Source organism: Staurois parvus, unplaced genomic scaffold, assembly GCF_062004578.1.
Source record: "Staurois parvus isolate SC_StPar_1 unplaced genomic scaffold, SC_StPar_1.0 ptg000196l, whole genome shotgun sequence".
NCBI lineage: Eukaryota > Metazoa > Chordata > Amphibia > Anura > Ranidae > Staurois > Staurois parvus.
Window position 1 is genome coordinate 3,393,070 of NW_028317992.1, and position 27,410 is coordinate 3,420,479.

General features: G+C 43.2%; 1 protein-coding gene across 4 annotated transcripts in view; it reads right to left on the reverse strand.

The window, feature by feature from the left end:
• The window catches only part of FCHSD2 (FCH and double SH3 domains 2), a 376,810-nt gene that overhangs the window by 31,809 nt on the left and 317,591 nt on the right, over positions 1–27,410 (reverse strand). For all 4 annotated transcript variants that reach the window (XM_089678013.1, XM_089678011.1, XM_089678012.1 and 1 more), the window contains one exon: positions 13,190–13,351. In XM_089678013.1, coding sequence (XP_089534139.1) covers positions 13,190–13,351 — 162 coding nt within the window. The remainder of the gene's footprint in view (positions 1–13,189; positions 13,352–27,410) is intronic.

Consider the following 27,410-nt stretch of genomic DNA (forward strand, 5'->3'; position numbering starts at 1 on the left):
AAAAAAACGACTAAGCTCAAATGCCTGTAAACGACTCTGTGTACATGGACACATAGGAAAACATTAGGGTGAGTTCAGGAGCTGCTGAAAAAAACGCAGAACAGCTCCTAAATGTGAGTTTATCAGCTGCAGTGGACATGGGCCTTAAGGGTCTCTGTTGCTGTCTATCAATTATGTTCCAATGCGGTAACCCTCATCTTACACCCTGACCCTGTCACTATTTGGAAACACGCCTCGAGAAATGCCACTGCTAGAGTGCATACAGGCGGGAAGTGTTCGCAAAGAGGCTGCAGGAGAGCAGTAGCACTAAGGGTGCAACAAGGGTGACAAAAAAGGTGAAACAGTATTTTATTTAAAAGATAACCAAACAACACACAATGAGATTTTAGACAGTTGTCATCAGAACAGGTTTCCATATTGGTAAATATCCCTTTATTCCTGGTTTAGTGACAACTGTAAAATTGCAGATTTCGCTTTCAGTTTATTTCTCAACAACAGTGGTCACAAGGACAAACGGAGACAGAGAATATCTCTAATGGGGATACGGATGGCCATAAAAACTTGACAGAGGTGTGAAGGTTCACCAGCACATTAAGGCTTTTCACCAATACATTAAAAAAATCTATAAAAAAAATTTGGTTTTGCACACTTTAAAGCGGTAACAAGGGTTCAACTTTTTTTTTAAATGAACAAACATGTGATACTTACCTTCTCTGTGTAATGGTTTTGCACAGAGCAGCCTGGATCCTTCTCTTCTTGGGTCCTCCTCCTTCCTCTCAGGTGCCCTCATAACAAGCTATGGGGGAACCCGAGCAGGCGCGCTCCCAAGCCGCTTCTCCGTGTGTCCATTCACACACGGAACTATGGCATGACCCCCTCCCCCTGTCTCCTCATTGGCTCACTGGCTGTGATTGACAGCTGTGAGAACCAATGGCTCAGCCGAGGTTCTTGTGCACATCACTGGATCGTGATGAGGCTCAGGGAAATATTAGGGGGGCTGGGGGCACGGCTGCACACAGGTTTTTTACCTTCATGGCATGACCCCGCCCCGTCTCCTCATTGGCTCACTGGCTGTAATTGACAGCTGTGGGAACCAACGGCTCAGCAGACGTTCTTGTGCACATCACTGGATCATGATGAGGCTCAGGGAAATATTAGGGGGGCTGGGGGCACTGCTGCACGAATGCATGAAGGTAAAAAAACCTGGAGCCTTTACAACCAATTCATATATACATACTGTATGTTACATCTTCATTTTATACCTTTACTCTTACTACTAAATTTACAAGTTTCTAAACATTTCATTTATCTCCTTAAAGCTTGACTATTTTTAAGCTTTCTGCTGCTAGCATTAGTAAACAGGTGGGAAGGTATTTTATATTTACTTTTTTACATCTTCAGTTACTCCTTAGTTTCTATGCCATGGGCAATTGATGTCATACATCCCAGGAGTCTTCAGGAGGGGAAGAGGGAATGTCTCAGCTAGGAAAACCCACCTGCCTGCATGCCTGTGCTAAGGGCAGATGGATTCCTGGAAGTAAATGCTACAAGAATCATCTGCCCTTACTTAACCCCTTCACGCCGGATCGTCCCGGTGTGAAGAGGAGTTCCTGCGCTGGGAGGTAGGCGGGACGGGGCGGGGCTTAGTGTTATTTGGCCGTCGTGACGTCACATGAGCGGGAAAGGTCCCAATCGAAAGAGCGGACCGGGACCTTTCCATGAGTACCACATGTGTGCTGAGAGCGAGCAGGGCGCGTGCTCTCACCACATATGTTTTTTGTTACATGAACGCAAATGTGCGGCCGCTCGGAGTCTAGGCCCAGACGCCGCACATTTGCGTGCGGCCGGTGTGAAGGGGTTAAGATGGCCACGGCTACAAAATGCTTTGGTGGGGCTTTTCAAAGCGGTTTCTCACCAAAATAAAACATGGAGGCATGGATGGGTGAGTTTGCTTTGAATATTATAAATGAATTAAAAAGCATTTTTGGTTTGTAATGCTCAAGTGCAGTGTAGTTCTGCTTTAAAGTCATATTTCAGTAAACATTGTCCAGCTATGCTACAAAAAGCACAATCCTTCCAAAGAAGTGTCTCAGCATGTGTTGATCTGAGGAATATGTGGTTGCTAAGATATTTATTTTTGCAAGAGTTTGAATGGCACACATAGAAAAAAAAGCTACAGCCAAAAAACCATGCTAATGGGTCACTGACCTAGATATGCAGGACAAGCTTCAGAGTCTGCTGCCTGAGCGCTTTAGATGCAAGGCGAGCGATCACAGTAACAAAGCCAGCACCCTCATAAACAAGTGAGGAAAGGTACCCCCCTTTAAACCCCTTCCCTCCTGCTATCTGTAGATGAACATTCCCATGCATAAAGCTGAAGGCACATTAAAGGAATTCTAAACTAATTATTTTTAATAACAAAGAAGTTCTACTTTCCTGCGTTGTGCAATGGTTTTGCACAGAGCAGCCCCAATCCTCTTCTTCGGGGGTCCCCTGCCAGCATGCCTGGCTCCTCCTCTTTGGTGAGTGCCCCTATAAAAAGCCACTTCCTATAGGGGGCAATCGTGCATGCATGATCCCAAGCCCCGCTGCCTGCGTCTATAAACACAGACAGCGTGACTCGGCCACGCCGCCCGCAGCCTTGTCACAGGATTTGATTGACAGCAGCAGGAGCCAATGGCTCCTTCTGCTATCAATCTGCCCTGTGAGGAGGGGGAGTGTGTAGAGAGCCACTGCTCTTGGGCACAGAGCTAGACTGAGATTGGGCTCAGGTAAGTATTTAGGGGGGGCATCCTCATTACAAAAGGTTTTTACATTAAGAATGCATTAAAGGTAAAAAACCTTAAGCCTTTCTAATCACTTTTAGCAATGTCTCATTTACAGATAGCAGCCAACACTGTAAGATCAGGAAGAAAGGGGCGGCGCCCTCTAAGTGCAGTATAAAAAGGTAAAAATGTATAGTAATACAGACCACTCACAAGGGTAAGAAGATGAGCTCTTGCTGTCTAAAAAGCATCTGCTTATGGTGAACGAGTGTGGAGCCTCTGGGCAAGTGGGGAAAAATATATTACTGTACATTGTTGTACTGTACAGCGCTGAGTGAACTATTGGCGCTTTATAAATACTGTATAATAATAATAATTGTTACCTAATAAAAGCTTTTATACTGCACTTAGAGGGCACCACCTCTTTCTTCCTGATCTTCCACAGGGCCTCTCTAGCTTGTCATTGGCTGGCTGCCCCCATCCCATGGTGCATTAGAACTACTTCAAGGACTATTAATACAAGGACTTTTATTACACATAATTATTATTCCTTTAATATTTATATGTTTGCACATATGTATATTATCACCAGGGGTGGACTGACCATTTGGAAACTCAGGCACTGCTCGAGGGCCCGGGGTCAGTAGGGGGCCCCATGAGATGCCCCGGTACCTTTTTCATAGGCTTTTTTGATTTTGGGCAAGGACACAGGGGCCCCATGATCCCCTATTGCTCGGGGGCCCCATGAGCTGTCAGTCCGCCCCTGATTATCACATGTATATTTTCCTTTGAAGTCTACTCTTATCCACTTTTGCTGCATGTACCATCTTAACCCCGTCTTGGAGTGTGCCAAATACCCAATTTGCCGATACTGTAAGAGGCTGCTACCAGTCAGACCCAGCTGTCTCTGGCACCTCCTTTCCCCATTAATAATCCAAAACCAGTCAGAGTGGTTCCCAATCATGTAACCTTGATGTTCAATTTCACATAGCATAGCACCCAGGTGTATTTTAAAAATGCCTCTGTTTAACAATCTAATTGTCAGATACAACTGGTAAAAAGGAAAAAGCAACCGAATGCCTGAGCTCCTGCGATGGACAGTGGACTCCACAATGCCAATATCCCCACATGTGTATGAAAGGAATGCAAGCCTTGCTGCCCTCAACGGACCAGGGAAATACAAAGAGAACTGTATATGAAAAGACAGAGTGGCTCCCAATCATGTAACCACGATGTTCAATTTCACATAGCATAGCACCCAGGCTTGTTTAAAAAATGCAGTCTGCCTCTGTGTAGCCTCCCTGGCAGTCTGATTATGTCCATATTTCTGTGCTCAAAGCGGTACATTTTTTTGCATGGAAAGATGTTCTTTTTTTTATTGTAGGCTGTAATTTTTAGGAATAACTCACTGAAATCTGTCCGAACAAGAGTCTAGTAAACATCCCGGGTATGTTAAAATTTGAAACACGAAATCATAAATTATAAGTTAATAAATAATCATAAAAAATATTATAATAATACAAAATGTAATTCAATAATATATTCAAACCAAAAACACTGAAATTTGAAATATAGCGCCAAGTTCGCACATCACTGAGCAAAGTCGCAGAATCGTTTTCAGTGTCTGATGGTGAATTTCCCCCACGAATCATCAGTCAATTCTGCAAGTGGTTCTAATTTACTATCGCTGTTCTCTAGCCGGTCTAAAACCGCTTTTGACCTAAAGGGACGCTTTTTGGACGCCATGGACGTTTCTCAGTTTCCAGGCAGAAAGAACAGTAAAAATGCAGGCAGGGCGCAGGACAAAGCACTCGGGACAAAATGTATGTGAAATGGTTTGATACAGGAATGTGATTTTAGTGAATGTCACTTTTTGACATTTTCAAATTTCCCGCCAGTTCCATCCCCCGTACGTCCTGACGTCACAGGGAACGGAACCCGGAAGACAGATGCCGGCATCAGCCGGAGGAGATGGCCCGGGGATGCTGAAGGGGGGACATCGCGGGAGCTTTTTTATTGTATGCTGACAAATGGGCATTAATGAAAAAAAAAAGAAACAACTTTAGTTCATCTATTTTTTTTAATACTGTAGTTGTATCTGACAATTAGATTGTTAACCTCCCTGCAGGGTATTCCCGAGTGTAGCTCGGGGTTACCGCTTGTGTTGCTGAAACTTTACCCCGATCTACACTCGGGAATACCTCCAGGGAGGTTAACAATCTAATTGTCAGATACAACTACAGTATTAAAAAAAATAGATGAACTAAAGTTGTTTCTTTTTTTTTCCATTAATGCCCATTTGTCTGCATACAATAAAAAATAACAGAGCTGTGTTCTTATTACACAATTGTGCCAAATAAAAACCTCATATGTCTTTATAAAATGATTGAGGAAGGCAAATTAGTCAAAGTTACGGTCAAGTTTACACAAACCCACATTGCCAATTTGGCCTAGACATCTAGAGTTCACCGCTCAGGCTAACTGGCATGGCCAGTGGAAAAAGATGTCCTTCACCCAAATGTGTTTGACAGCTATAACTCTTGATGAATGCTTTTTTTAAATGCAGACGTTACATAATGGTAGCAGTGATTATGTGCTGCTTTTCCTGTATGCATGGATGTGGCGAAGTTTAATTTAGAATGACTGTTGCTATTTATAAAAGGTAAGACAATTTAAGCAATTTAGTGGAGATAATTAAAGGATCCTAGTTGAACTCAAAGTTAATGACAAAGCAAAGTGTACATTTTCAGCATCAACTTCTCCACATAACCGACATGCTGGACAGATAACAGACAAGGACTTCTTATTTACATGTTCTCAGGGCAGGGATGGCTAATAGAGCGGGACCAGTGAAGTATATTGCCCAATGCCTCCCATTACCTGGCAGACGATTATCAGCGATGCGTCTCACAGACTATTAGCTCAAGCTACCTTCAATTCCTAATGTTTAACGTATCAGAGAGGCTTGTAATTGAGGTCACGCCATCCTGGGAAAACCCTGACCTGTACTGTATGATCCCCCGCTGTGTTATGTGGTCAATTCAAACTAAATTCTTTTTGAAACCCAACTCAAGTTTTATTATTATACAGGATTTATATAGCGCTAGTAAACAATATATAATATATATGCAAAAGTCCCTGGTGGATCAAAAAATATATATATAGGATATGGGGTAGTCCCGTAAATAAATATAGATGGTTGAGGTGACTTTGATATCTGGGTAGAGGTGGTAATGAAATGCGCACTCACCGGACGCGCATATTAAATGCGCCTTGTATATAATTATCCTGCTGCCAGGTGATGGGTGGTCTTCCCTCTATAGGATCCTAGGTAAGTTGTCCTTCTCCTCAAGAGGTCCCCCTATATGGTCCTAGTGGATGTTGTCACTCCAAATGGCCTGGGTGGTGAGTAGTGATCCGCTCTTGGAGTAGGTCTGTGGACTAGAGCACTCCCCCAGGGGGCGACAAGAACACTCCCATAGTGTAGTATTGCACCTGCACCGAAATCCGAGCAAACTTTCATCCAAGCTGCTCCTTCTCCCCGGCACAGTTCACAGCCCGCCGCCTCTTCCTATACAGTGCAGCGGTAGAGCGGCAGCATGGAAAGGATGTGAGGTGCGCTGCTCCCAGCTCTCGGTCCCCGCCTCACAAGCACAAGAACCACTACCCCCCTCCTTGTCCCCACCGCCTCTTTCTTCCCACTAACCCCTCTGCCTACTGACTGAGCCGGGCACCGAACCCGCTGCCTGCCTGCTCACTGCTGGGGGTGAAGTCACCCCCAGCAGTGAGCAGGCAGGCAGCGGGTTCTGCGCTTTTTACCACTTCTTGTACAGGATTTATATAGCGCCAACAGTTTGCGCAGCGCTTTAAAATATAGGGGAGACAGTACAATTACAACACATTTCAGTACAGAAGGAATAGGAGGGCCTTTCTCATGGAGCTTACAATCTAAAGGCTTTACAAAGCAAATGAAAAATGACTTGGCCCGGTAAAAACTGAAAATTTAGGATGTTCTCTTTTCGTCCGGGGTGACAATGATCACCAAGAGGGTGATCCCCCAAGTGGGGACAGCAAAAGCAACCTGAGCCTCTACTACTCTTTCCAAAACTAAGAAGAAAAAATTTTTTATACTAATATATATCAAGAATCCTTAGATTAAATGTGGGTCTTGTATATTTACTTCTGGCTTTGTTTTAGAACATATCCACATTAGCTGTCCCAAAGAGCTAACACTCTGCATTCGGAACTGCACAATGAACTGAAAATGGTACGCAAGCTTCATCCATCTGTTGAAAACGTGGATGGCGGATGTAAATATTTCTTATGACTGCCGTCTTTGTGAAAAATAAACAGATTGTGCCATGATGACCAGATGGCAGTACACAAAACGCTCTGAATCACTCGCATTCCTTGGCACCTGCTGCAGTAACCAGCACCACACCACTTATTGTGGATGATTGTCTGGAGCGAGGGAGCCAGTTGGAAGGGTGACAGACGTCGCTGGGTACCGGTGTCATACAGCAGCTGAGACGCAGCCATGTCTGCATGTGACAATAATCAAGAACAGCCTTTCTCAATCGTTTTACCGCAAAGAAACCCTTAAAAGAATTTTCTAGTTTCAGGGAACCTGCTAAAAAAAAAAAATTTAACATCTAAAGCACACTATATTTTAACAATGTTATCAAGATACAGATCTAAAAATAAATATAAACAATATGACATACCTCGAACGTGACACTAATAATACTATAGGTATTGTTAATATTAGAACATTTAAATGCTCTAAATAGAAAAAAAAAATTATAATCACAAAATAACCAATAATCACAAAATGTAAAAAAAAAAAAAAAAAGTATTAAAAAAATTAAAAATGGCTAGGAATGTAACAAAAACCAGCTCTCAACCAAGAATGCAAGCAAATGACAACCACCCCCAACATATAACTGGCCTTTGCAGCACATGGAAGGGCGGCACATGTTAAAAACAACACAGAAAAATTCCCAGCCAGCCTGCAACAAACTGAATTGTCCTGACAGTTCACGGTAAGACCAAGGGGTTAAGTTTGCACACATATGCAAATATATCTGTAAGGTGAAGGGCCACTTCATGGCACCCCAATGTACTGCAGTCCTAACTCTATAAATTCTGAGAGTCTCCAAAGTTGGAGCACATATATAATAATGGATAGATTAAGGGCAGGTATGCCTGGAGGGAGCCCACCCCTCCTTAGAGGTGAGAAGAATGCCACCCTTAAATAGCTAAAAATATCATAGGTGGCATGCCACTTCCTTCCTAAAGTAATGTTGGCCCCATCACCTCAATTGGGTAGCAGTGAATGCATGGACACAGCCGCTAGTCCCAATTTAACCCCTTCACGCTGGGCCTAGACGCCGAGCGGCCGCACATTTGCGTTCATGTAACAAAAACATATGTGCTGAGAGCGCGCGCCCTGCTCGCTCCCAGCACACATGCGGTACTCACGGAAAGTTCCTGGTCCGCTCTTTCGATCGGGACTTTTCCCGATCATGTGACCACCGTGAACTCACCCATCCATGCCTCCATGTTTTATTTTGTTGAGAAATCGCTTTGAAAAGCCCCACCAAAGCATTTCTAGCCGTGGCCATCTTAACCCCTTCACGCAAGCCGCACGCAAATGTGCGGCCTCCTGGCGTCTGGGCATAGACGCCGAGTGGCCGCACATTTGTGTTCAAGTAACAAAAAACATACGTGCTGAGAGCGCGCGCCCTGCTCGCTCCCAGCACACATGTGGTACTCATGGAAAGTTCCTGGTCCGCTCTTTCGATCGGGCCCTTTCCCGATCATGTGACCACCGTGAACTCACCCATCCATGCCTCCATGTTTTATTTTGTTGAGAAATCGCTTTAAAAAGCCCCACCAAAGCATTTCTAGCCGTGGCCATCTTAACCCTTTCACGCCGGCCGCATGCAAATGTGCGGCCTCCTGGCGTCTGGGCCTAGACGCCGAGCGACCGCACATTTGCGTTCAAGTAACAAAAAACATATGTGCTGAGAGCGCGCGCCCTGTGCGCTCCCAGCACACATGTGCGGTACTCACGGAAAGGTCCCAGTCCGCTCTTTCGATCGGGACCTTTCCCGATCATGTGACCGCCGTGACGACGCGTCATGGCGGTCACATGATCCCTAAACCACGCCCCACCCGCCCTGCCTCCCGGTGTCTGAAACTCTTAAAGGACCGGGAGGCGCCGGCCGGAAGGGGCTAATATCTGCGTGGGTGGATGTCGCCAAACGCAGACAGTGAGTTTGGGGACATGCACCACACCCACACAGATATCAAATTGGGAACAGCGGCTGTGTCCATGCAGCTGCTGGGTCACAATTGACATGAATGGGACTGCCTGCACAGAACACCTGTGCATCCCCTGCAAGCAAGTATGACCCTTGCATGTGCTTACGTATGCCCGTGTAAATGAGGCCTCGGTGAGCACACAAGATCGCCGATCTTAGACAGCTTTTAAAGTGTATCTAAACCCAAAACTTTTATTTCAAGGTTTGGATAGCGTGGTGAGAAGTTAAATCCTCGGTTTTTATCTCCGTCTCCATTCCCATTGATAAGACTATCTCTATGAATCCTATTGGCAATTATCACCGAGACAGAGAAAATCCAAAATTTTGGGTCACCAGAGCAGGAAGACAGAGCAAGTCTTCCAAATGGGGACACTAATTCTAGTTTGAAGACTTGATCTTCCTAATTTTGGAGAGAATTCTCTTCAACGACACAGATGCCAAAAACTTTCTAACAGGGGCTTGTTTTAAAGCTGAACTTCAACCTTCCCTTCAGTCTTGCACAGTTGTACAGATTCTTCCCCTGTACTGAAATTGCTTACTTTGATATCATTGCACACTGTGAGCGTCTCACAATGTGCATTAGAAGCTGCAGCAAGTCAGATAGAGCCCATATTATTTGCTCGCTCCTGAGGACATTCAGCATCATCTAGAGCTTTCTTCTGTTGCCTGACTGTCCCTGGTTTGCCCCTTCCATTCATTGGATTCCAATGCTTTCAATCATGGAGGCTTAGCATCACGTGTGGGTAAATTTCTAGTTACTGTGTGTGACCCCATCCACGTGATTTCCCTACACTTCCTGTCCCCAGAGACACAACAGAAAATGAGTGAAAATCTGAAATTAGATAGTGGTCTCTTAAACAATTGTCCCCATTTAAAGTTACTCCAGCCACTCCTTTTCTGGTGGTAACTGTACAATTTTAATAAAAATGGTAAAAAAAAATTAAAAAAAAAAAAAAAAAAAAAAACCTACTGACACCAGTGGTGGAACTATCAGGATTGCAAAAGTCGCACTTGCAACCGGGCCCTTCCGTTCCACCACTGGGCTCGGAGGGAAGGGCCTCACAGCCAGGGGTCAGGGGGGCCTTTCATGGTTTCTTGCAGCTGGGCCCTGAAGGTTCTAGTTATGCCTCTGGTGGAAACTGTTACCATGACCAGTAGTGAGGAGTTCTAACCCCTTACTGCTATCCAAAACTAGAAAACAACATTATGGACAAGTTGAATTCCAACCAAAAAACATGTTAATGTTTCCAAACAGTTGTTTTTACGAACATTTTCTTATTTCGAAGGGTGTTCAAGTCAAACTGGGACTTTTAATTTTACAGGTATAAAAAGGGACGGTAGTGTGGCTGTACTACACGTAGTGGTAAGTGGCAAGTGTGTCCTATTGCTGATGGGTGGTGCACATCGCAGGCCAGTTCAGAGAGCTTTAATCAAGATGGCAGACAACAGTGTTAGTGCGTGCATGGGACAGCGTGTGCTGATGAAGCTTGTTGTGAATGAAGGAGTAAAACCCGCGGATATCTACAGAAGACTTCCAGCACAGTCCGGTGATGAGAGGCTCTGCCGCAGTAAGACATCTGAATGGTGTAAACATTTTAAAGATGGGCGTACGTCCATCAAAAATGATCCCGGCCGTGGTGGTTCCCAGCCCACAGCAGTCATTCCTGTGAACATTCAGCACATGGAATGCCTAATCCTGGATAATCAATGCATAAGCTGCTGTGAAATCGCACAAGAGATGAATCTTTCTGTGGGAACGGTGAACACAATGACAAAGTGAAGCAGGCTGTCCTAGGATGGTTCAGGCGTATTGACAAATCTTTCTATGCTGAAGCTTTCCAGGCATTAGTTAATCACTGGGATAAGTGTATAAATGTAGCTGGGGAGTATGTTGAAAAATAAATGCAGTTTCCACTCCTTGAAATTTGTTCTTTTATCGTATAAACTCAAAAGTCCCGGTTTGACTTGAACGCCCCACGTACAATGGGGCAAAAAAGTATTTAGTCAGCCACCAATTGTGCAAGTTCTCCCACTTAAAAAGATGAGAGAGGCCTGTAATTGGCATCATAGGTAGACCTCAACTATGAGAGACAAAATGAGAAAACAAATCCAGACAATCACATTGGCTGATTTGGAAAGAATTTATTTGCAAATTATGGTGGAAAATAAGTATTTGGTCACCTACAAACAAGCAAGATTTCTGGCTCTCACAGACCTGTACCTCTTCTTGAAGAGGCTCCTCTGTCCTGCACTCATTACCTGTATCAATGGCACCTGTTTGAACTTGTTATCAGTATAAAAGACACCTGTCCACAACCTCAAACAGTCACACTCCAAACTCCACTATGGTGAAGACCAAAGAGCTGTCAAAGGACACCAGAAACAAAATTGTAGACCTGCACCAGGCTGGGAAGACTGAATCTGCAATAGGCAAGCAGCTTGGTGTGAACAAATCAACTGTGGGAGCAATAATTAGAAAATGAAAAACATACAAGACCACTGATAATCTCCCTCGATCTGGGACTCCACGCAAGATCTCACCCCATGGGGTCAAAATAATCACAAGAACGGTGAGCAAAAATCCTAGGAGCACACGGGGTGATCTAGTGAATGACCTGCAGAGAGCTGGGACCAACGTAACAAAGGCTACCATCAGTAACACACTATGCCGCCAGGGACTCAGATCCTGCAGTGCCAGACGTGTCCCCCTGCTTAAGCCAGTACATGTCCGGGCCCGTCTGAAGTTTGCTACAGAGCATTTGGATGATCCAGAAGAGGATTGGGAGAATGTCATATGATCAGATGAAACCAAAATAGAACTGTTTGGTAGAAACACAACTCATTGTTATTTGGAGGAGAGAGAATGCTGAGTTGCATCCAAAGAACACCATACCTACTGTGAAGCATGGGGGTGGCAACATCATGCTTTGGTGCTGTTTCTCCACAAAGGGACCAGGACGACTGATCCATGTACAGGACAGAATAAATGGGGCCATGTATCGTGAGATTTTGAGTGCAAACCTCCTTCCATCAGCAAGGGCATTGAAGATGAAACGTGGCTGGGTCTTCCAACATGACAATGATCCCAAACATACCGCCCGGGCAACAAAGGAGTGGCTTCGTAAGAAGCATTTCAAGGTCCTGGAGTGGCCTAGCCAGTCTCCAGATCTCAACCCAATAGAAAACCTTTGGAGGGAGTTGAAAGTCCGTGTTGCCCAGCGACAGCCCCAAAACATCACTGCTCTAGAGGAGATCTGCATGGAGGAATGGGCCAACATACCAGCAACAGTGTGTGCCAACCTTGTGAAGACTTACAGGAAACGTTTGACCTCTGTCATTGCCAACAAAGGATATATAACAAAGTATTGAGATGAACTTTTGATATTGACCAAATACTTATTTTCCACCATAATTTGCAAATAAATTCTTTCCAAATCAGCCAATGTGATTGTCTGGATTTTTTTTCTCATTTTGTCTCTCATAGTTGAGGTCTACCTATGATGCCAATTACAGGCTTCTCTCATCTTTTTAAGTGGGAGAACTTGCACAATTGGTGGCTGACTAAATACTTTTTTGCCCCACTGTATATACGTACATGGGGGCAGCTGTACCGGCTTGTCATAGGTGGAGGCTCTGCTTGGGCAGTGACTGTTCCACTTAAGTCTGTGTCTGCTCACACTGTAAAATCCCCTGTGTGTCAATCTCTACTCTTAGCAGTCCTTCAGCATGGATTCTCATTGCATTTTACTGACGGATCTAGCATCTAGGAGACTCTAAGGCTCACTTGTAGCATGACTCCCCAAGTGGTGAAGGAAGGCTTCCCCGACAGTCACTAAATTTCCCCCTTCCCTGTAGCTATGTCCCGAGACTCATCGCTGCTCAGCCAGATGGCCAGAGCTCGTGAACCCGGAAGGAAAACCGGGTGATGATGGAAGCCTCTACAGTGGTGAAAGCGTGCCACTGGAGGGCTTCGTATTAAAGTTTTGCATCATGTGCTAGTATGCGATGAATACTAGCACATTATGCCCTTACCTTGCAGATTTTTTAAAAAAATAAAAACGTAATTTTTTCAAAATTCAGGAAGTCAGGTGACTTTACCAAGTGCGAAGATCCATTATTGATCATCGTTGGAAGGCTGGCCCATCGCTCGTTCTCCAGTTCTTCCATCACCTGGTTCATGGCGCTCTTTAACCACGTGTCCACAGACACCCCAATCTGCCGTAAGAGATCCAGGCGAGCTTCTGCCTTCAGCTTTATAATCTGTTGGATAACCAGAAGAAAGAAGAAAAATTTAGGTTGGTCTTGTATTGTAACAAAGGTATCTGAATATTTATCACTTGGCTGTGGACAACAAACAAACCCAAACTAGAGAAATTATACCTGCAGGCTTATTAAGTACAAAGATCTTTAACTCAGAACGGCCATTCACAATTCATTTTAAATCAAACCTGGGCTAGGCTTTGTACCCCCCATCCTCCACACCAGCAGTATATACTTACCTTTTCTTTGTTCTCCACCACTCTTAGTCCCGGGAGCTTAAAGAAATACCCTGTACTTCCGGGTATAGAGGAACATGTGACTTGGCCACATGACAGGGCTGTCACATGGAACGTCCATAGCTCTGTGTAAGTTACAACTCCAGCAACTGTCATCTCACACAGGGGTTTCCTTTCACTCTCAGTGATTGAATGGAGATAGTGCTGGTGCTTGGCCATGGGGAGACCAGCAGTCCGCTGTGCAGTTCTGTATTCATTAATAAAAGTAATTTGTGGGGGGGCGGTGAGGTGGTCCATGACAGCGCATGTTCTCTCGGCTCTCTCTCTCCTCATTGGACAGACAGGCAGCAGCGGAAAGCATTGTCTATTGCTGCTGTCAATCACAGCCAGTGAGGAAAGAGCAGGGGGCAGGGCAGAGCCACGCTCTGTGTGTAAATGGACACACGGAGTCGGCTCAGAAGCAGATATGTATGAGTCTTATGCTGTTCCCTACACCCAAATCTTGGTCTGGTTTTGCTCTTCCTCTAGTCTGGATGTAATTTCTTGCAGTCTACATCCTCTCTCCACCTTATATATTGATTGAGTGTTTTGGACTAATTGTATAGCCTAAAAGCTTGTTCCTACAATATCTCCTTTATGCTATATACTTGTATTGTTTTTTGTTTCTCCAATAAACGTTATGGAAAAAAAAAAAAGATATGTATGAGTGCCCCCATAGCAAGCAGCTCGCCATGGGGTCACTCGGCAGGGAGGAGGGGCCAGGAGTGCAGGGGGGGGGGGTGGACCCCAGAAGAGGAGGATTGGGACTGCTCTGTGCAAAATAATTGCACAGAGCAGATAAGTATGACACTATTTACCATTTTTTTGGTTTTTTAAAATAAGAATGCTTCCTTTGTAATCATTTTAAGCATTGCAGCAACAGCTGCTTTATTCCTTTAATGTGCTATTCATTTTTTGAGTGCCTTGAAGTGAACCTGTGCTTTGCCTTGCACAGAGAAATGAAAAGTTCACTTTAATAAGAGATCAGCAGAAGAGATTTTTTTTAGCTAAATAAGGGGTTTGGAATCTGAAAATATTTGTAATTTTTTATCAACTTGTAAATCTGTATTTTTGCTTCTCCAGTATTTTACAGGAAATAAAAACAGCAGATGTAGCCGGACCGATGATTGCCCTGAAGCAACACCGACACAATCGGGAGGTTAAAGAATGGAAGATGACATAAAAACGCTGTCTGCAGTCTGTCCTGAACTCCGCTGATGGTGCAATTTCAGCCAGCGCTGTTCATGCAGAAAAATCCATCACAGACACTTTAGCTTTGTAGACAAACATGCTAATGTCTGCTCACATGGGCACCAGAGATGAGACATTCTATAAAGATTTATGCCATTCAGGGAGCCCTGGGCAGACATGCTGAACTCAAATGAGTGAAACGTCGGAGGAGGAAAATTGGTAAGGTCATACCATAGTGGTACCGAAGTCTCCATGTACCCAACTCAAAACTACTATGAGAACATTATGAGAATAATATACCCATTATGAATAATAAAGTATTATAAGAACAATATATTAACAAATATGTATTATGACTACTTCAAAATTTAACCACCTCCAGTCCCGGCCTTTCCTGGCACTTTTTATTCACATGTAACAATCAGTATGTTTTGCTAGAAATCATTATATAATTTTTTTTAATATAGAGGCCCTAGAGAAAAATATTTGTGGGTTTTGTAATATTTTATGTCACACAGTATTTGCGCAACAGTTTTTCAAACACAATTTTTTTGGGAAAAAAATATACTTATTTGAATTTTAATGCCCCAAAAAAATACATAACCCAATTTTTTTGTAAAATATAAAAACGTAAATTTGATTATCCACAGGCAATGCTTTAAAAGCCTTTATAGGTTACTACTTTTGATTTACAAGGAGGTCTGGTGCTAGAACTACCAGGGGCGGACTGACCATTTGGAAACTCGGGCACTGCCCGAGGGCCCGGGGTCAGTAGGGGGCCCCATGAGATGCCCCTGGTACCTTTTCCATAGGCTTTTTTGAGTTTGGGCAAGGACACAGGGGCCCCATGATCCCCTATTGCCCGGGGGCCCCATGAGTTGTCAGTCCACCCCTGAGAACTACTATTCTTGATCTGACGTTTCTGGTGATACCTCACATGTGTGGGACGCTATTTGTACGCTGTTGCTTTCATTTTTTTTGATCACTTTATTGCTGTCACAAGGAATGTAAACATCCTTGTGACAGCAATAGGCATGTGATAGCAATAGGCACGTGACAGGTACTCTTTCGGGGTCTATAAGACCCCAAATCCCTCCTCTACACCAAGGCTGGATTCACACTTGAGCAATTTGTAACTTGGAGATCCAAATGAGTGAAACGTCGGAGGAGGAAAAATTGGTAAGATCATACCATAGTGTTACCGAAGTCTCCATGTACCCAACTCAAAACTACTAAAAGACCATTATGAGATTAATATACCCATTATGAACAATAAAGTATAATAACAATATATTAACAAATATGTATTATGACTACTTCAACTTTTAACCACCTCCAGTCCAGGCCTTTTCAGGCACTTTTTGTTCACATTGAACAATCAGTATTTTTTGCTAGAAAACATTATAGAATTTTTTTTTTTAAAGTAGAGGCCCTAGAGAAAAAAATTGGTGGGTTTTGTAATATTTTATGTCACACGGTATTTGTGCAACTTTTTTTCAAACACAATTTTTTTGGGGAAAAAATATACTTGTTTGAATTTTAATGCCTCAAAAAAATACATAACCCAATTTTTTTGTAAAATATAAAAATGTAAATTTGATTATCCACAGGCAATGCTTTAAAAGCCTTTATAGGTTACTACTTTTGATTTACAAGGAGGTCTGGTGCTAGAACTACTATTCTTGATCTGATGTTTCTGGTGATACCTCACATGTCTGGGACGCTTTTTCATTTGTACGCTGTTGCTTTCATTTTTTTTGATCACTTTATTGCTGCCACAAGGAATGTAAACATCCTTGTGACAGCAAAAGGCATGTGATAGCAATAGGCACTTGACAGGTACTCTTTAGAGGTCTATAAGACCCCAAATCCCTCCTCTGCACCAAGGCTGGATTCACACTTGAGCAATTTGTAGCTTGGAGATCCAAATGAGTGAAACGTCGGAGGAGGAAAAATTGGTAAGGTCATACCATAGTGTTACCGAAGTCTCCATGTACCCAACTCAAAACTACTATAAGAACATTATAAGATTAATATACCCATTATGAACAATAAAGTATTATAATAACAATATATTAACAAATATATATTAGGACTACTTCAACTTTTAACCACCTCCAGTCCAGGCCTTTCCTGGCACTTTTTGTTGACATTGAACAATCAGTATTTTTTGCTAGAAAACATTATAGAATTTTTTTTAAAGTAGAGGCCCTAAAGAAAAAAATTGGTGGGTTTTGTAATATTTTATGTCACACAGTATTTCCGCAACTTTTTTTCAAACACATTTTTTTTGGAAAAAAATTTACTTATTTGAATTTTAATGCCAAAAAAAAATACATAACCCAATTTTTTTGTAAAATATAAAAACGTAAATTTGATTATCCACAGGCAATGCTTTAAAAGCCTTTACAGGTTACTACTTTTGATTTACAAGGAGGTCTGGTGCTAGAACTACTATTCTTGATCTGACGTTTCTGGTGATACCTCATGTGTGGGACGCCATTTCATTTGTACGCTGTTGCTTTCATTTTTTTTTGATCACTTTATTGCTGTCACAATGTAAACATCCTTGTGACAGCAATAGGCACGTGATAGCACGTTTTGGGGAAAAAAAAAACATTTATTTGAATTTTAATGCCAAAAAAAATAACTACATAACCCAATTTTTTTGTAATATATAAAAACGTTGTAAATTTTACTATCCATAAGCAATGCTTTAAAAGCCTTTACAGGTTACTACTTTTGATTTACAAGGAGGTCTGCTGCTAGAACTACTACTCATGATCTGACATTTCTGGTGATACCTCACATGTCTGGGACGCTATTTTATTTGTACGCTGTTGCTTTCATTTTTTTTATCACTTTATTGCTGTCACAAGGAATGTAAACAGCCTTGTGACAGCAATAGGCACGTGATAGCATGTTTTGGGGAAAAAAAAATATTTATTTTAATTTTAATGCCAAAAAAATAAATACATAACCCAATTTTTTTGTAATATATAAAAATTTTGTAAATTTTACTATCCATAAGCAATGCTTTAAAAGCCTTTACAGGTTACTACTTTTGATTTACAAGGTCTGCTGCTAGAACTACTCATGATCTGACATTTCTGGTGATACCTCACATGTGTGGGACGCTATTTTATTTGTACGCTGTTACTTTCATTTTTTTTTATCACTTTATTGATGTCACAAGGAATATAAACATCCCTTTGACAGCAATAGGCATGTGATAGCAATACGCACGTGACAGGTACTCTTTAGGGGTCCCCAAAAGACCCCAAATCCCTCCTCTACACCAAGGCTGGATTCACACTTGAGCAATTTGTAGCTTGGAGCTCCAAAAACGCTCAAACTTAAAAAAATCAACTGTTCTCTATGGTGTCTGTTCACATCTGATCACACAAACAGGCACCTTAGACAACAATTTTATTTATATATATATATATATATATATATATATATATATATATATAAAAATATATATTTTTTTTAAGTTTGAGCATTTTTGGAGCTTCGAGCGTCAAGCTACAAATCTCTCAAGTGTGAACACCAAGATCTGCGTTTAATTATTATTTTTTTTTTTAAATGGCACTGTTTACTTCCAAGTAAACCGTCAGAGATGTCAGGTCATCACATCAAAGCCCATCACGTTGGGGAAGGGGGTGGGGGGGGGGGGTGGTTTGATATAGTGGGGAACATCCCTTCCCGCTGCTTGTATTATTATTTAATACAGGTACTTCTATAGCGCCATCAATTTATGCAGATCTATCTATCTATATATATATATATATATATATATATATATAGATATATATATATTACATTCACATCAGTCTCTAACCCTCAAGGGGCGTACAATCTAAAGTCCCTAACTTAGCCAACCTACCAGCATGTCTTTGTAGTGTGGGAGGAAATCGGAGCTTAAACAGACATGTAATGTATGTTTAATGGCCACAGAAATTGAACTAGCAACAAATACACATGCAAATCGATACAAGTGTTACACCAACAAAGGAGAAACCTAACCCTCCACCCCTACCCAAGTACCGCACTCCATGGGATAGCGCCTAATTGCTGGATAATTCAGGAGGGTTAAAAGGTGAGAAGGTTTCCCTGGGAAAAAACTCACTTGTCTAACCAAGCATGAAGATGAACTTACAGGTGTCAGGAGGACACTGCCTGCTCATCTATGTAATCCTACACATGGCATGAACATGTCAGTCCAACTAGATGCTGTGAAGGAGAAGCACAACTCCAGCCAAAACTTGGCATATGTCACCTTTTGTTAAAAAGTAATAGATACGTCCATATTGCTAAAAGAAACATATGCATTTATTAATTCTTTGCCTAGCAGCCTGCAAACCACTGCAATTGCGACCAGAGGATCTCGGGTGATATGCTCCAGCTGACCATTCCTTCCAGCCCCAGGTTTGTACAGAGGTACAGATGTTTGGTTCTAGGGGTGGAGAAAGTAAACAATGGACTACAAGTGCAGTGTCATCACCACATTTGTGCTCCATTGAGATTCAGGAGTCCGTCTGGCATAGTGACATGTGGGACTTGTAGTCTTCCATTCATAGATCCTGTGAATGGAGACTGTGGAATAGCACTGTATTTCAGGATACACCCTAAATATTATTATACAGGATTTATATAGCGCCAACAGTTTGCTGAGCACTTTACAATATAACGGGAGACAATACAGCAACAATACAGTTCAATACAAGAGGAGGGCCTGATCCTTGGAGCTTACAATCTAAGAGGGAACGGGGTGCGATTCTGATGCAGTGCGAAATGCACACTGAAAACACTGCAAATTCCCCACCGCATCAGTGTGAACCAGGACTGAAGATGTCTACTGATCAGTGCGTACCGGGGCTGAAGACGTCTACTGATCAGTGCAAACCAGGGCTAAAGAAGTCTATTGATCAGGGCTGAAGAAGTCTACTGATCAGTGTGAACCAGGGCTGAAGACGTCTACTGATCAGTGTGAACCAGGGCTGAAGACGTCTACTGATCAGTGTGAACCAGGGCTGAAGAAGTCTACCGATCAGTGTGAACCAGGGCTGAAGAAGTCTAGTGATCAGTGTGAACCAGGGCTGAAGAAGTCTAGTGATCAGTGTGAACCAGGGCTGAAGAAGTCTACTGAACAGTGTGAATCAGGGCTGAAGAAGTCTAGTGATCACTGTGAACCAGGGCTGAAGAAGTCTAGTGATCACTGTGAACCAGGGCTGAAGAAGTCTACTGATCAGCGTGAACCAGGGCTGAAGAAGTCTACTGATCAGCGTGAACCAGGGCTGAAGAGGTCTACTGATCAGTGTGAACCAGGGCTGAAGAAGTCTACTGATCAGTGTGAACCAGGGCTGAAGAAGTCTACTGATCAGTGTGAACCAGGGCTGAAGACGTCTACTGATCAGTGTGAACCAGGGCTGAAGACGTCTACTGATCAGTGTGAACCAGGGCTGAAGACGTCTACTGATCAGTGTGAACCAGGGCTGAAGAAGTCTACTGATCAGTGTGAACCAGGGCTGAAGACGTCTACTGATCAGTGTGAACCAGGGCTGAAGAAGTCTACCGATCAGTGTGAACCAGGGCTGAAGAAGTCTAGTGATCAGTGTGAACCAGGGCTGAAGAAGTCTAGTGATCAGTGTGAACCAGGGCTGAAGAAGTCTAGTGATCAGTGTGAACCAGGGCTGAAGAAGTCTACTGAACAGTGTGAATCAGGGCTGAAGAAGTCTAGTGATCAGTGTGAACCAGGGCTGAAGAAGTCTACTGATCAGCGTGAACCAGGGCTGAAGAAGTCTACTGATCAGCGTGAACCAGGGCTGAAGAGGTCTACTGATCAGTGTGAACCAGGGCTGAAGAAGTCTACTGATCAGTGTGAACCAGGGCTGAAGAAGTCTACTGATCAGTGTGAACCAGGGCTGAAGACGTCTACTGATCAGTGTGAACCAGGGCTGAAGACGTCTACTGATCAGTGTGAACCAGGGCTGAAGACGTCTACTGATCAGTGTGAACCAGGGCTGAAGACGTCTACTGATCAGTGTGAAACAGGGCTAAAAGATCAAATAAAAGAAGTTCAAACTTGGTCAAACCTTTGCATACAAGGCACAATAGTAAGCAACGTAGTTGTTAAAAAAAATAGTTAATTGTTGGGGTTTACATGCAGTTTAAAGCGCCCTTCCCGTTTCTCATAGGAGGCAGTGCCACCTGAAGTAATGAGTTCCCAAACTCCCATAGACCAGAAACCACACGGAGAGCGTGATTACAATGGACGACGCGATTTCAGGCTCCACATGATTACTCCGAGAGGACTGAGCATGCTGGGTAACCCCTCCACACCCAGGGGTGCACTTATCTTAATATATTAATTAAACCCGGTGCATTGTGCCCAGAGGACTCATCCTACAGAGAAATGGACTTCTACCTCTCACAGCTGGGAGTTCTCCTTTAAGTGTTTTTAAAAGTCAAAGGTTAAGAGTATCCGACACACACAAAGGAAGACAATATTATAAGCCGGCCTGGTATTAAAAAGCAAAGAAAAAAACAAAAAAAACAAAACAAAACAAAACAAAAAAACAAGAAAAAAAAAGAAAAGAAAGAAAATTAAAGAGACAAAAAGGAAGCTTCCCAAATGACTACTTTATTGAGATTGTGGTGACAAGTAACCTTCCTTCCAGGTAATTACTCTGCAAATGGGATTTACAATTCACAAAATGCAACACTCAATAGATTCTGTGTATTCTGGATTGTAAAATGTAATTCAAAGAGGCGTTTTGGGCGCATGTCCCTGAACACATCCAGACGGGAAGTATCATACATGACAGGCTGCAAGCTGCTGGGCTGGAGGCTTCACCTTTGCCTCGCAGGGATTGGATGCACAGGGGATAAACAGGAAAACGCAGGGATTGGATGCACAGGGGATAAACAGGAAAACGCAGGGACTGGATGCACAGGGGATAAACAGGAAAACGCAGGGATTGGATGCACAAGGTATAAACAGGAAAACGCAGGGATTGGATGCACAAGGGATAAACAGGAAAACGCAGGGATTGGATGCACAGGGGATAAACAGGAAAACGCAGGGATTGGATGCACAGGGGATAAACAGGAAAACGCAGGGATTGGATGCACAGGGGATAAACAGGAAAACGCAGGGATTGGATGCACAGGGGATAAACAGGAAAACGCAGGGACTGGATGCACAGGGGATAAACAGGAAACCGCAGGGATTGGATGCACAGGGGATAAACAGGAAACCGCAGGGATTGGATGCACAGGGGATAAACAGGAAACCGCAGGGATTGGATGCACAGGGGATAAACAGGAAACAGCAGGGATTGGATGCACAGGGGATAAACAGGAAACCGCAGGGATTGGATGCACAGGGGATAAACAGGAAACCGCAGGGATTGGATGCACAGGGGATAAACACCCAGTGTGCATGTGGCCTTAAAGTGAACAGTGATAGGTAACCTTTGAAGCCCCCCTCCCCCGTAGTACATGCTCACCTTTCCTCATTTCCTCTGGAGCTTCATCCAGCTATGGGGAGCGGTAATAGACAACCCTCTGAGTCTAGGTTCATACGTTTTCAATTGCATTTTGCAGAAATGCACAGCAGTCCATTTAACATGATTTCCTATGGGACAGGTTCACATCCCTGTGTTTTCACCCAATACATTTTTTGGAAAGGGTCAGGGACAGATAAAATGCAGCAAAACCGTGTCAAAAACGCATGTGCTAAAAATGCAAAACACACCACAGAAACAGATCAAACACAAACTGCATAGGTGTGAACCTAGCCTAACCCCAGGGTCACATCTAAGCGTTTTCTGCAGCGTTTTGCAGAAACGCAGTACAGTCCATTTAACATGATCTTCTATGGGGCAGGTTCACATCTCTGCGTTTTCACCTGGAACGTTTTTGGAAAGGGTCAGGGACTTTTTTAAAACACAAAAAGTTGCGTTTTTGGTTCTGTAGATGCTTCAGAAAAGCATGTAGTGCATTTTTGATGCTCTTTAATCTGCCCAGCAACAAGTTGGAAAAAAACCCCGCAAAATGCATCACAAATGCATCAAAACCGTGTCAAAAAACACAAAATGCACCTCAGAAACGGATCAAACGCAAACTGCATAGGTGTGAACCTAGCCTAACCTTAAGTTCACACCTAAGCGTTTTGCCGAAACGCAGTGCAGCCAATTTAATATGATTTTCTATCGAACAGGTTCACATCCCTGCGTTTTCACCCGGTGCGTTTTTTGGAAAGGGTCAGAGACTTTTTTTTAAACACAAAAAGTTGCGTTTTTGGTTCTATAGACTTCAATGGAGACGCTTCAGAAAAGTGTGTTTTAATCTGCCCAGCAACAAGTTGGAAAAACCCCCCCACAAAATGCATCACAAATGGGGCAAAACCGTGTCAAAAAGGCATGTGCAAAATACACAAAAGGCACTGCAGAAATGCATCAAATGCAAACTGCATACGCGTGAACCTAGGTTCATACCTAAGCACTTTCTGCAGCGTTTTGCAGAAACACAGTACAGTGCATTTAACATGATTTCCTCTGGGACAGGTTCACATCTCTGCGTTTTCACCCGGTGCGTTTTTTGGAAAGGGTCAGGGACTTTTTTGAACACAAAAAGTTGCGTTTTTGGTTCTATAGACTTCAATGGAAACACTGCAGAAAAGCATGTAGTGCGTTTTTTGCCGGATTTTTGATGCGTTTTGCATTTGAAATCTGCCTAGCAACAAGAACCCCCCCCCCTGCAAACCACGTCAGAAACACAGCAAAAACGCACAACACAATGCAATGCTGAAAAGGCTTAAACGCAACCCGCATGAGCGCGCCCCCTGCCGACCTGCTCTCTGATTGGACACAGCAGCGATGATTTTGGCTGAAGTCAGCTGATCGGCTGTGGCCAAATACACACAGAGCACTGCTGCATTTTTTGTTGCATTTTTGATGCGATTTGCTTTTGAAATCTGCCTAGCAACAAGAAAATCCCCCCCGCGCAAAACGCATCAAAAACATGGCAAAAACGCAAAACACAACGCAAAACGCAATACTGAAAAGACTCAAACGCAACCTGCATAGGTGTGAACCTAGCCTAAAGCAGGCCATACATGGGTAGAATTGCGAACACTTTTTCGATCGAAAATCGAAAACGTTTGTTCTGTAATCTGATGGTGCCACCAACGATTTCGAAAATCGGTAATTTTTCACAAATTTTCCAACATGCCGATAAAAGAAATGGGGAGGAACCAGAGCGGGTGGTGCGGCTGCACGGATTTCCGTGCGGATCCGCAGCGGCACCACCTGCACAGATGTGAACCTAGGGTTAATGCGTGTTTTCACTTTTGCAGTCATATATGAGAAAGCCCCACTACAGGTTTGTTATATATTACTTTTCATAGAGAATGTCTAAAAAACCTTTTTTTAAAAAGCTTGCCACCCTCATACAGTAGTTCTACTGCGAGCGGGTGGCAGCTCCAGGTTGGGTGACATACCTGTACGTTGCGATTCTTCTTCCGGGTTCGGGGCACGCATGAGCGCGCCCCCTGCTGACCCACTCTGTGATTGGACACAGCGGCAGTGATTTTAGCTGAAGTCAGCTGATCAGCTGTGGCCAATTACACACAGAGCTCCGTGTTTGCAAAACGCAGAGCTCCCCTGTTTACAAAACGCAGAGCTCCCCTGTTTACAAAACGCAGAGCTCCCCTGTTTACAAAACGCAGAGCTCCCCTGTTTACAAAACGCAGAGCTCCCCTGTTTACAAAACACAGAGCTCCCTCTTTACAAAACACAGAGCTCTGTGTTTACAAAACACAGAACTCCATGTACAAGGAACAGCAGACCAGGCTGTTTCTTCTCCGTGCAAAACAGGGAGAATAAACAGCCATACTGTAAATTAAAAGCAGCACTAATAAAACACATTACACATTGTTAGGCACACAGTTAACCCTTTGATGGCCCCTAGATTATTAACCCCTTCCCAGCCAGTGTCATCAGTAATGACTAAGCACGTGATCGTGTGAAATGCGTTAACAGCTAGCATTGTCCTGGTGCTATTTGTGTCCTTTTATGGATCAATAAACAATCTTCACTTTTTTCTTCATACCTCCAGTGTGCGGCCAAAGCCTTCTTTTTTTCCCCAGTGTCATCAGAACAGTGACAGTGTATTAGTGTAACTACAGATGTCAGTATCAGTTTGTGTACTTCACTGTCAGCTAGCGCCATATTGCCCGCCACACTCACAGCTCCACTATAAGTCACTGATCACCACCATTACTAGTAGTGTCATAAGCTGTATAAATTCCAGTAAATATACCATTGATTGTAGATGCGATATTTCACACATACCAATTAATATACACTCATTGGGGTTTTATTTTTACAAAAGACATGAGGCAGAATACATTTTGGCCTAAATTTATAAAGAATTTCGATTTTTTTTATTGAATATGTTTTATAACAGAAAGTAGGAAATATTGTTTTCAAAACGTATAGTCTTTTTTCCCTTTATATCTCAAAACATAAAAAACCCAAAGGAGATCAAATGCCACCAAAAGAAAGCTCTATTTGTGTGACAATAAATGATAGAAATGTAATTTGGGTACAGTGCTGCGTGACAATTGCCAGTTAATATAGCGCAGTGCTGAATAGCAAACAAAATGCTCTGGTCATGAAGGGGGTAAAACATTCCGGAGCTCAACTGGTTAAAACATTTCTTACCTCTTAAAGGTTTCTCAGTAGGTGGCTGTCAAGTTTTTTTCAACAATGTTAGAGTGAGCCTGTCCCAGGTCTGTCCTCATTAACATACAATGCAAGAAGCCCAGCCTCTACAACACTAACCCTTTGTTAGGACAGATGGTGTTCAAATTTAGTTAAACTTTATATGAAAGAATTGTATAGAAGCTACAAACATGTTTGATTATGGGGGCAACACAGTGGCTAAATGGTTAGCACTTCCGCCTGGCAGTACTCGGGTTGTTGGTTCGAATCCCAGCAACAGCACCACCTGCCTGGAGTTTGCATGTTCTCCCTGTGCAGGTTTCCTCCGGGTACTCCGGTTTCCTCCCACACTCCAAAGACATGCTGGTAGGGACTGAAGGGTGCTGGTACTGGGCAATACATGAGACCAAACTGTAAAGCAGTGATGGCGAACCTTCATGATATATTTATTTTTGATTTTTTTTTCTACAGTTGAACTGGATGGACTTTTGTCTTTTTTCAGCCAGACTAACTATGTAACTATATATAGGAGGCCTTAAAGTGACACTAAACCAGATCCATATTCTCTATACATAATCCATACAGATACTTTCCTTAAGGCCTCATGCACACTGGATGTTTTTTTTCATAATTTTTATTTAGTAGCATGCGACAGTAACAATGAAATGCCATGAAAAAAAAGCTTCACCAACCACATAAAATAAACAGAACAACTGTGTAACATCCCAAAAAGTAAATATTGAGCCATCTATACAGAGAGAGAACACCTTACATGGGCAGCACAGTGGTAAATGGTTAGCACTTCCGCCTGGCAGTACTCGGGTCGTTGATTCAAATCCCAACCACGGCACCACCTGCCTGGAGTTTGCATGTTCTCCCTGTGCCTGCGTGGGTTTCCTCCGGGTACTCCGGTTTCCTCCCATACTCCAAAGACATGCTGGTAGGTGAATTGGCTCCTGTCTAAATTGTCCCTAGTATGTGTATGTATGAATGTGAGTTAGGGACCTTAGATTGTACGCCCCTTGAGGGTTAGGGACCGATGTGAATGTACAATACGTAAAGCGCTGCGTAAATTGACGGCGCTATATAAGTACCTGAAATAAATAAATAACACAGCTGTCAAGCCCCTCTCCTAAACAAAGGGACCTAATATAGGACTTTTCTTGCTGGAGGGTCTGGAATAGAGCATCTATGGCCTTGATCACACAGGGCGATTACATCCGTGCAGGGCCGTGTTTAACAGACATGGGGATGTTGGGTGTCTACCGTGGTGGTAATCCCATTCATGTCCATTGGGGCACAGCAAATACATGGACACAGCCGCTGTGTCTCAACAGAACTACAGACATGTATGGGATTGCCGGTATGAGGATGCATGCAACACCTGTGTACATGCCGGTAAAGCACGGCCCGGCACGGGGCATGGATGTAACTGCCCCATGTAAAAAAGGCTGAAAAATGGCAAGCTAACATATTTTTTAAGTTATGTGAATGGGGACAAAATAACAAATCTGATGTAGGCTGCAAAAGCAGAAACACACTGTAACCACTTTTCTACTGGACCAACTTTTAAAATTTTACACGTTAAAACCTGCAGTTTTTACTAGAAAATGACTTTAAACCCCCAATCAATGATATATTTTCATAAAGCAGGGTCTGTATAGCATAACCCTTCACACTGACCACCTCCTGGCCCTTTAAGAGTTCTAAAAGCCGGGAGGCGGAGGCACGTGTTTGGGTCATGTGACCTCAGCAGTCACATGATCAGAAAGTTCCTGATCACAAATATGAATCGGGAGCTTGCCCATCCCCGCCGGCTACCATGCTGGAAGCGCGCTCTCAGCGTGGTAAGTTGTTTTA